The following is a 12,076-nucleotide window of genomic DNA, read 5'->3' as shown; positions in this document are numbered from 1 at the left end:
CGTGTACTGAAATAGAACAGTGTTGTAACACAAAGCAAGAAGGGAGGATAACATGTTGAACTGCGCACAGTATGTGGAGATGGCAGCACCACCCCCTGCAGCTTACATTGAAATGGAGACCTGCAGTGAATGGAGACCAGCAGCCCTCCACCAACCTTGCCTACCATGGCTGACATTAAGCCACCAACCATTGAATTTTATCCCCCATCTCAGGCTTTATAAATGTGATGGGTGCTGTGTTGTGTTTGTGTGTGGAAGTGTGTGCAGAGAGTGTAGAGTTGTGTGCTGTGTGTGTTGTGTGAGAAAGAGAGAGAGAGAGAGTTGAGTTGAAGGCAATAGCCTCCTCCTCCTTGTATTATTCTCCCGGTTATAGTGAATTGGTGTGTGCTCCGTGGACGTAGGTCGATTCGGCCAAACCACGTAAATCTGGTGTTCCATTTTTGTTCTTTAGTTTTTGCCTGTGTGTGATTGTTGCTCCTAGATCCACGCCAACAATTGGTATCAGAGAGAGGTTGAAGCAAAATCGCCAGATCGGAGCAAAATTGCAGGATTGGAGCCTCTGTCCAGTAGCTCCAAACTCAGTTTTGAGGCCACCATCGTGTTCCTCTCATTGAGACAAAGCCAACGGTGGCAACCGGAGCTCAGAAAACAATGCACGCGCCCGCACGTGCCACCGACAATCAGGCGACGTTGCCACGCGCCCCCCGGTGGTCAGCGAGTACACGCATGAGCCTCCACGTTCCGACAAGGAAGAAGACAACGTGACGTCAGCGCTGAGTCAGCATCCACGTCAAGTCCGTCAGCGCCACATCAGCCTCGATCAGCCTCGGGTCCACGGCCACGCCTGTGCCGAGTCAGTAAGCCACATCATCAGGGACCCACGCCACGTCAGCAGTTAGGCCCACAGTGGGTCTCACATTGACATGCCAACAAGTGGGCCCCACAGTGCCACATCAACGCCGCGTCAACAATGGTCCCCACTGTGCCACGTCAACAGACTGCGTCACTAACGCCATCAAAATATTCCGTCATAAGAGAATATTTCGTTAAAGTTTACCGAGGTTCAACCAAGTTTGACCAGAACTTTGACCGGACTTTTTGAAGCCATTTCGGGTCCGTTTTTCGAACGACTTGAACCATTTCTAAGGTTTTCGGCCATTCCAGATCAAACCGTATTGTCCGTTTGAGCTAATTCCGTCTCTAGATTGGTAAATCGAGATGTCGAACGAAAAGAGCTCACGGATCGAGATGTTTAACGACATGAACTTTGATATCTAGAAAATGCAGATTGAGGACTACTTGTTTGGTAAGGAGTTGCACTTACCATTGAAGGAGAAGCCAGAATCCATGAAGGAGAGCGAGTGGGAGTTGCTTGACCGAAAAGCACTTAGAGCTATCAAAATGACGTTGGCAAAGTCCGTTGCCTTCAACATCAAGCACTTGACGACCACCAAGTCCCTTATGGATGCATTATCCAATATGTACGAGCAGCCATTAGCCGCAAATAAGGTACATCTAATGAAAAGATTGTTTACCATGAGCAAGTCTGCAGGTGAAAGTTTTAGCAAACACCTAAATAATTTCAACGAGCTGTCGAATCAACTCGCCTCGGTTGGAATTACATTTGACAGTGAGATTCATGCCCTACTAATTCTTAGTCAGCTGTCTGAGAGTTGGAAAGGTATTGTTACTGCAATCAGTAGCTCTACAGGAAAATCGAAACTGTAGTACGATGAGGTCATCAGCATGATTTTGACATATGAGATCAGAATAGTCGAACAATGCCTCCACTTCAAGTTCAGCCTTGAACGTGGAAAGCCGAGGAAAAGGAAGTAAGCATGGACAATCAAACAATCGCGGCACATCTAGGACCAGGCGATCTAGATCCAGAAATCCTAGAGGTTCCCAGGGCACAAAGAACGTTGAGTGCTGGAACTGTGGAAAGGCTGAGCATTTCAAAAACCAGTGCAAAGGTCCGAGAAAGGAATCTGAGGCGAAGACAAAAGCAAATCTCGTCTCTTCCTCAGGAGAAAAAGATGCATTGAATTGCTCTCTGGAGAGCAAGAAGGAGTCTTGGGTCTTAGACTTTCAGGCCACTTGCAGCAGAGATTGTCTAGAGGAATACACATCAGGTAATTTCGGTAAGGTATACCTTGGCAACGATCATCCTTGTGACATAGCCGGCAAGGGAGTTGTAAAGGTCAAGATAAACGGGTCAGTATGGAAGCTGAAAGATGTCAGGTATATTCCAGACCTGAGAAAGAATTTGATCTCAATTGGTCAACTGGCAGATGAGGGATACACAATGACATTCATTGGCGATAAATGGAAGGTTTCAAAGGGTGTACTAACAATCGTGCGAGGTAAGAAAAGCGGAACACTTTATCTAACCTCCAATGCCTCCATGTCTATTTCAATTGCTGTAGAAAATGACGACAACAACATCTGGCACCAACGACTCGATCACATGAGCGAGATACGACTCAGAGTGATGCACTCAAAGGGAAAATTGAGTGGTCTACGGTCGGTCAAGGTTGACATGTGCAAGGATTGCATATTCAGTAAACAGAAGAGGGTCAATTTCCAGACAAACACCCGTGCCCCAAAGAAGGAGAGACTAGAACTAGTCCACTCAGATGTATGGGGACCGACGCCCGTCTCATCCATAGGCGGAAGGAATTACTTCGTCACATTCATTGATGATCATTTTCGGAAGGTATGGGTTTACTTTCTGAAGTATAAGTCGGAAGTCTTTGATGCTTTTAGGGTATGGAAAGCAACGGTTGAAAACGAAACTGATTTTAGAATCAAGAAACTGAGAACAGACAATGGTGGCAAATATGAAGACACCGGGTTCAAGAATTGTGCCAAGTACACCTCAGCACAACGGTGTAGCCGAACAGATGAACCAAACGTTGACTGAAAGAGCCAGAAGCATACGTATACAGTCAGGCTTACCATTGCAGTTCTGGACAGAAGCAGTTGGCATAGCAGCATACTTGATTAACAGGGGTCCATCAGTACCATTGGACCACCGTATACCAGAAGAGGTATGGAGCGGAAAAGTGGTGAGACTATCAAATTTGAAAGTTTTTGGTTGTGTTGGATATGTAAATATCAGTGATCATGTCAGAAACAAACTTGATCCTAAGTCTCGGAAATACACCTTTGTCGGTTACGGTAAAGATGAATATGAGTATCGTATTTAGGATGATGAAAACAAGAAGTTGATCGGAAGCAGAGACATGATTTTCAACGAAAAGGTGATGTACAAAGACAGGCACACAGCAAAATCCACCGAACCAGTTCAGAGAGAGTCAACCTATGTAGATATGGATGATGTCCTAGAAGGTGTCAAGACGCAACAGTAGAACGCCGAGAATCCTCAGGCGGAGGAACAAGTGGAGCATATCGTTGCACCACCGCCTCCTACTCCAGCTCCAGAATTTAGGAGATTTACTCAGCCCCGTGTATCAAATAGAAAGTATATAGATTACTTACTTCTTACAGATGGAAGAGAGCCCAAATGCTATGATGAAGCATGTCAGGTGGCAGATACGAGCAAGTGGGAGCTTGCGATGATGGACGAGATGAAGTCTCTCACCTCCAACAAAACGTGAGAGTTAGCTGAGTTGCCCAAAGGTAAGAAGGTTCTTCACAACAAATGGGTGTACAAGATCAAAGAAGAGCAAGATGGATCCAAAAGGTACAAGACCCGATTGGTAATCAAAGGCTTCGAACAGACGAAGGTGGTGACTACATAGAAGCTGAAATTGTGCTCATCTTCAGTTGGTCTTAATGCTTGAAGACAGATATGAACACATCATTTGTCTATACACTGATTGAGATGGTGTCTTCATCTCCAAGTAGGAGATTGTTGAGTTGCGCACAGTATGTGGAGACGGTAGCACCACCCCCTCCAGCTTACATTGAAATGGAGACCTACAATAAATGGAGACCAGCAGCCCTCCACCAACCTTGCCTACCACGGTTGACATTAAGCCACCAACCTTTGAATTTTACCCCCTATCTCAGGCTATAAAAATGTGATGGGTGTTGTGTTGTATTTGTGTGTGGAAGTGTGTGCAGAGAGTGTAAAGCTATGTGATGTGTGTGTTGTGTGTGTGTGTGTGTGTGTGAGAGAGAGAGAGAGAGAGATGAGTTGAAGGCAGTAGCCTCCTCCTCCTTGTATTATTCTCCCAGTTATAGTAAATTGGTGTGTGCTCCGTGGACGTAGGTCGATTCGGCCGAACCACGTAAATCTAGTATTCCATTTTTGTTATTTATTTTTTGCCTGTGTGTGATTGTTGCTCCTAAATTCACCCCAACAGAATAGTCTCAACACCTTATCTTTATCTGCAATCAGCACGTCAACTGTGAGCAAATCATTAAGAATCCAATTAAAATCATTCATATACTAATTCATATCTCCACCTTAGAAGCAACAATGACTTCTTTACAAGCATGTCGTTGGTATTGCTCTTCACCATCTACTAGCTCTCCAATAACAGCCATAGACCCTTTGCCTTTTCTCATTGGTGTTGAGTATGAGTTAATATGCCAAGCAAGATTGGGAGTGATGAAGGTGATCTATTCTAGTTCTATCAAGTCATCTTCATCCATCTTGTTAGCACCTTGTAAACCTTTTGTCGATTCATCATATTAGTTACCACATATCCCCTAGGTTGAAATATCCATTTCTATCAAACTTGCTGAAGCTAGTCTTCACCTCACTCATCCTCACCGCAACTTAGGTGCAAACCTTAAAAAAAGAAAACTAGCATGAACCTTGTGCTCTAATATCAATTGTTGCATAATATTCCCTAAGGTTATGCATTAGCATTTTGGGGTAGTTGTGGATGGTTAAAAGGGTTATTTTGGGATAATTTTGAATAATTATAGGATAAATTTAACATAATTATAAGGATATTTTGAGATAGTTATGGATAGTTAAGGGGTCTATTGGTATAATTATTGGTTGTTATGATGATAAATTTGATATTTTTGAGAGAAGACCCCAAAGAATTATAGATACCAACAACAACAACAACAAACCCGAAAGAAAATTAAAATACACAAACAAAATCTTCAAAAAGAAACTAGTCCATACATCTGTAACTGATAGTATTCCCAATCCATTCGGCCCAAACCCCTCTTCAATCTTCATTGACAAATCGGCATCTTTGTCCTATATCCACCGTAAACAAAATTTAAATACACATAAGTCTGTCAACCGGTCAAACTACGCACAAACGCACGCATATAGAAACAAACGTACTTTGAGGTCAGAGTAAGGTATAGTCACTGTCCGGAGAGTCGGTGCCGCAGTAGCAGACAAGGACGACATTCTCTGACACGAAACCCGGCGGGAGCAACGGCTGCCGGACGGCGACTGCGACGGTGATTGAGTTTGTAAATGAGGAAATTGGGCGCTGTGAAGGTTTTTTTGGAGTGATTATAGTCTTGAGAGCTGGGAAGTCATGCGTGCTTGAAGATTCTGTTGTAGCGTTCAAATTTGGGAGACCAGAGCGGAGAGCAGAAGCGCTGGCGCGTAAAGAATATAGAGCACGGGACCGAATTTGAAGCTTGTACGGGTCTCTCTCTGTTGTATAAGGAATTTTCCCATTTATTTATATATTTATATATATATATATATATATATAAATTAAAACTGTACAAAACGACGTCATTGACCTTTTCGGATAAGTTCTACCTTAATGAATTTATCCATTTTTTAACGAAATGCCGCTTGTGCTCAAAATCATAATTTTTTCAAATATCATACTTTGTTATTTTTTCATTAATAAATTAATATTGTAAATGAAATAAAGAGATAATTATAGAAAAATTAAAGTAAAGAAATTTAGAGTTATAAAAATTCAACAATTTAATATTGCTAATCATCTTTTTATATCCATTTTAGTTGTAAAATATGTCCTTATATAGGTAAAAATTGTATTAGCATCTCAAAAGTCAATTTCATAATAAACCATTATACGGCATGTCAAAAGTTATAACTTATTATCGAAATAGTCATCCACATGTATAATATATACATTTTACAACACTTCCCCTTTGATAACTATATATTATGAATATGTCTCGTTAAAACTTTTGCTAAGGAAATTCCTGTGTGTAATAACCCGAACCCAAAAAATAATAAGCAAATAAATAAATAAAATAAATAAAGAAAATAAAATAAAAGAAAAATGAAAAAAAAGGGTTTGGCCATGACCAAACCGTTGACGATTACGTGGGATTCAGAAAAACCGTGGACGATTTTCCTACAGGGCAAATTACCGAGAGCATATAAGGGTGTTTTAAGGTTTGGCACAGGCCAAACCATCGATGGTTTCAGGTAAATCATCGATGATTTTGTGCGGGGCAGCAACTTTATAAATAGATGTTGAGTTATTTTTTTTAGAAAATTTCCCCTCTCTCTCTCTCTCTCTCAAAAACCTAGGGTTTCGGGATTTGGTCTTCTTTTGGGTTTCTTTCGCTCTCTTAATCCTAATCGGAGTCCGTGCTTGCTCTCCGGTCGTGTCTCTCTTCTCTCGACTTGTCAGTCTCTATCCTCGACGAGTTTCGGAAAGCTAGGGTTTTGCTTTCTTGTTCGTTTTGGGTCATTTTTGGAAAACACAGGTAAGGGGAATAAATTGTACCAACTTTTTATTAAATTTGAACCAGTTAATTTCGAGTATATAAACCTGTGTATATATGTATGATTTTTCTGAACGGGTTAGGTATTTAAAAGTTATGGTTTTGATTAAAATTCATATTTGGGGAAAAACCAATGTGAGTGAGGTATATTGATTATTTATAGTATGTAACAGTATAATTAACACTCAAACCGTGTGGCATGAGAAAACTTTTCATAATAAATTGGTTGTGATTACTGTGGTGAATGAATTGATATGTTTGGATGAATTGTTTGTGTGGTTATTCGCATGTATTACAATATAATGTTGGCAGGCTTGAGGAGTTCGTTATATTGTCTGGGTATAAATCATGATACAACATTGGCAGACCTGAGGAGTTTGTTATATTGTCATTTATATAATTTGGGTAAAACATTGGCATGCTTGAGGAGTTTGTTTTACTGATATACTATGAGTAGGTCATTGAGAAGTGTAGCAATGAAGGTCGATTGTGATGAACTTGTGCAGTATCTTGTGTGGATGTGAAACTTGTGTAGTATCCTATGTGGATATGACTTAAATGTGTAGATGATGTCGAATGTGTGTGGTATATTTATGTGAATTTAAATATATAAATGTTTAGGGTGAAGCAAAACTCTCAGCCCGAGGGCTTACTGAATAAGGTGAGTGCCCTGATGAGTATCAGTTGTAGTCTCACCCAAATTAAAAGGGCAAAGTTACAAATAATATCAGAGCAATGGGGCGTTACATGTATGGGTGTGTAATCTCCCCAATCCTCGAAAACTTTCGCTATAAATATTGGTTATGTATGTGTGAGTATAGTATATAAGTGTATTAGTTGTTGATTAACAAACAAATATATTTTGTGTACTCTAAAACTCATTTGCCACACACTGTTATAATTTATTTCATCCTTACTGAGAAGTGTCTCATCACAACAAATTATTAACTTTTCAGGTCCATCAGGTGATCGAGCTTAGTAAGCTCCAAGGCGGGGTTTAGTTTTTTTTTTTTTTTTTTGCTCATTGTGAGTAGTTGTAAGATATAAAGTATTTAAAAGTTATATTTAAATTCATAGTTATGTAATATAAAGTGAATGGACACACTTTTTGGGATTGTATAGAATAGAACTCTGGTATTTTAATGGATAATGTTTAATTATTTCCGCTGTATAAATGGTATTTATGGTATGAAAGATAGGTGAATGGAACACATAACACCCTGAGCCCCACTTGGCAGGTTCGGGGCGTTACGTTGTGGGACAAAACCTTAACGAAGGAAAAAGAGAACAGTATTCATACTTCCCCTAAAAAATACAATCAATTAAGAAATGTCTTTATGTTGTAGCATTCTAATGTTATGTACATGCTTTTTGAAAATTAAAGTTGGCAATGCTTTTGTGAATAGATATGCTGAGTTGTCACTTGAATGAATATAGTAAATGTCAACATCTCCTTTCTTTAGAAGTTCATGAGTGTAAAGAACTTTGATGAAATATGTTTAGTTCTATTACCTTTTATGTACCCACCTTTGATTTGTGCAATACATGTTGCATTGTCCTTGTACAATATTGTTGGGTTGTCATTCTCTAGTGATAATCCACTTATTCCTTTAATGTGTTGGATTATAGTTCTTAACCATACGCATTAACGACTTGTCTTGTGAATGACCAATATTTTTAAATGGTTTGAAGAGGTAGTAGTGATCGTTTGCTTTACAAATTGACATGAGATAGCAATATCACCATATGTAAAGATATAGCCTGTTTGTGATCGAGTTTTATGAGGATCGGAAAGTTATCCAGCATCAGCATATTCTTTCAACACAGACTTTACTCCCTTTGGGTAAAATAAACTCATATCAGATGTGTTGCGAAGATAACGAAAAACATGTTTTACTCCATTCCAATGTCTCTGAGTTGGTGTAAAACTAAACCTTGCTAGCAAATTTCCTATATCTGGTTTAGTGCAATTTACAAGATACAAGAGTGCTCCAATTGCACTAAGATAGGGTACTTCAGGACCAAGGATTTCTTCATTATCTTCTCAAGGACGAAAAAAGATCTCTTTTCATATCAAGTGAACGAACAACCATTGAGGAGCTTAATGGATAAGATTTATCCATATAAAATTGTTTCAAGATTTTTTCTACATAAGATGATTGATGAATAAGAATTCCACTTGTTAAATGTTCAACTTGAAAATCAAGACAAAATTTTGTCTTCCCAAGATCCTTCATTTCAAATTCTTTTATTAAGTAGTTAGCAGTCGTTGAGATCTCTTATGGAGTTTCTACTATGTTTATGTCATCAACATAAATTGCGACTATAGCAAATCTAAAATTTATCTTCTTGATAAAAACACAAGGACAAATAATATCATTTTCATATCCAATTTTCAACAAATATTCACTCAAACGATTGTACCACATTCGTCTAGATTGCTTCAGTCCATACAAGGATCTTTGTAATTTAACAAAATACATCTGTTGTTGTTTTGGATTATATGTTTTAGGCATTTTAAATCCTTTAAGGATTTTCGTATATATGTCATTATCTAATGAGCCATACAAGTAAGTTATTACTACGTCCATGAGGCGAATGTCAAGTCCTTCAAAAACCGTTAAACTAATCAAAAATCTGAAAGTAACTGCATCCATAACAGGAGAATAGATCTCATTATAATCTATACCAGGCCTTTGTGAGAAACCTTGTGCTACATGATGCATCTTGTATCTCATAATTTCATTCATTTCATTTCTTTTAAGTACAAAAACTCATTTATACCCAACAGGTTTGACATTCTCAGGTGTTTGGACTACTGGTCCAAATACCTTACGTTTGGCTAATGAGTTTAGCTTAGCCTGTATTGCTTCTTTCCATTTTGGGTAATCATTTTGATATCGACATTCTTCTACAGTTTAAGGTTTAGGCTCATTATCATTAACAATTTCTGAAGCAATCGCATATGCAAACACATTGTCAACAACGATTTCATTTGTTCTCCGCATATTTCCAAATTTTAATGAGATCTTATAATTTTTCAGTACCGGAAACACTTTTGGTGTTGCTTCTGTGGAAATATGGGATTGCCGGAAACACTTTTGGTGTTGCTTCTGTGGAAATATGAGATTGTTGATCTATATTTCTTTTAACCTCTTCTTGAGCGTTAATGACCTATTTTAGAGTGTCACTTTTATTTATTTCCTTTTTCTTTTGAGGAATACCAATTGCTCTATCACGCTTCTGGCGCATTTTATATTCATTAGATACTATTCCCATTGGGTGTTCTTTAGGAACAATCAATCTAGCAAGAATATTTACGGTCGGAACATGTGATTGAGTGACCCTTTTGGTGTTTGTAAAAACATCTGGCAATTGATTTGCGGCATTCTGCAAATGAATTATTCTTTGAAATTCAAGTTCACATTAATTTATGCGTGTATCAAGATTAGACAAAGTTGGTGTATTCCAACAAATTTCTCGTGTTTTTAATCCTTTAACTTTTCCTTCTCCTAATAATGAGAAAATTGATTCATCAAATTGATAATCTATAAATCTTGCTCTAAAAAGATCACTTGTTAGTGGTTTAAGATATCTAATGATAGAATGAGAATCAAAACTAACATAAATACCAAATCGACGCTGTGGTCCTAACTTACTTTGTTGCGCAAGTGCAATAGGAACATATATTGCGTAACCAAAAATTCTAAGATGAAATATATTAGGTTGGTGGTTAAACACAAGCTGTGAAGGTGAAAACTTGTGATATGCAGTTGGTCTAATTCTAATCAAAGACGCAGTGTAACACCCCGACCCCCTAAGTGGGCCCGAAGTGCTACTAATCAATTCATTTACCTAATAATTCACATTCTAATATCATTTATGTAGCGAAAAATATAACTAAAATCTTTGAATAAATACAACACCAGAGTTTTCTACATCCGCCTACATTCTAACATAAATCATACATTCAACTGTATTCACAAATCTACATATCTCCAAAACATAACCTACACTTCCAGTATGTTTCACAACCATCCATTACTCAAAAGACTTAAAACATAAAACTTAAACCCACAATATTATCAAAATTATACCATTTTCCTCAAAAGTATTATCACAACTCGAGCTCTCTAAGCTCGATCTCGTGGAGGTCCTGAAAAAGATTAGTTCATATTCGAGTGAAACACATCTCAGTAAGGGAAGAAACAATATATTAAAACAGTGTATAACCAACATGAGTTTATAATCAACATAATATTTAACATTTGCAAATCTTTAACATAATTTCTGAAATCATTTTCTGGACCTAATCAATCACATGCAAAAAATTTAGCCCACGAGATTACCCAAGGATATGGGTGATTACCCACCCATACAAGTAGCACCCCTCTACTCTGATACTTAGGCAACCTTGAGGTCACAACTAAAGCATACCAGGGCACTCACCTTACTCAGTAAACCCTCAAGTATTAGATTGATCTCGTACTCACACCGTTCAACAATAGCTTACTGGCAAAGGCCCTAAGGATAGAGAAATCTACCCGCCCATATAAGTAGGTTCCCTCTGCCCTAGTACGTTATGCGGCTACTGCTGCATCTGAAGGTACTAGTGCATTCACCTTTCTCAGCAAGCCCTCAGGCGAAGAGTGTACCTCGCCCAAACGTAACATGTTCTACATACATAAATACTTCTAATATCATAATACATTATTTTGTTTGCCATTATTCTGCATTTCTCGACTATTCATGTTCTTATTTTTTACTTTTCGTTTCATTTCACTTTACGTGACTTTTTCCCATTTTACATTGTTCACATTTCACATTTCATTTCCATTTCATTCATTTCCTTTTTTATTTCATTTCATTTCGTACGCAGCATCTTTCAGCTGTTTTACCCAACATTTTTCAGCTGTCATACATTTATCCAACATCTTTCAACTGTTTTACCCAGTATATTTCAGCTATCATACATTTACCCAGCATCTTTCAGCTATTTTACTCAACATATTTCAGCTGTTTTACCCAGCATATTTCAATTGTTTACCTAACATTTTTCAGCTGTTTACATGGTTGCATTAATACACACAAGTAGCATATTTCATATAACATTTTCATACTCAGTTTATTTCCTGAATATCCTGCATTTCATACATCTAACTTATTTTCACACAACATTCTTATTTACCCATGTCACACAATTTAGCAGTAAAAATCATACATTACCAGAAAAATAAGTCAACCAACATTTAACGTTTATATACTAAAAATACCTTTCATTTCTTACATAATTATCTTGAAAATATTATTCACTTTCATCAGTTCATTTTCACACATACATATCTAACAAACAGTCCTACACTCAGAAAAACATAATTTAAAAGGTTGGTATTTTAAACTCATACCGAAGCATACA

General features: G+C 38.0%; 1 protein-coding gene across 4 annotated transcripts in view; it reads right to left on the bottom strand.

Annotated features, from left to right (window-relative positions):
- LOC131157673 (uncharacterized) overlaps positions 1–5,624 on the bottom strand; it is a 109,821-nt gene extending 104,197 nt beyond the window's left edge. For 2 of the 4 annotated variants that reach the window (XR_009137305.1, XM_058112004.1), the window contains exons 1-2: positions 5,279–5,595; positions 5,111–5,188 (exon numbers count right to left, since the gene is read on the bottom strand). Coding sequence is in view for 3 of the 4 variants with exons in the window: in XM_058112004.1 (XP_057967987.1) it covers positions 5,111–5,188; positions 5,279–5,347 (147 nt within the window). In the remaining variant the exon portion in view is untranslated. Of the gene's footprint in view, positions 1–5,110; positions 5,189–5,278 lie in introns of all 4 variants that reach the window. The other 2 variants (XM_058112002.1, XM_058112003.1) reach the window with 2 other exon arrangements.
- Positions 5,625–12,076: the final 6,452 nt, after the last annotated feature.

This window comes from Malania oleifera, chromosome 6, assembly GCF_029873635.1.
Source record: "Malania oleifera isolate guangnan ecotype guangnan chromosome 6, ASM2987363v1, whole genome shotgun sequence".
Classification (NCBI taxonomy): domain Eukaryota; kingdom Viridiplantae; phylum Streptophyta; class Magnoliopsida; order Santalales; family Ximeniaceae; genus Malania; species Malania oleifera.
Note: the sequence above shows the minus strand (reverse complement) of the source record. Positions and strands in the feature narration are given on the sequence as shown.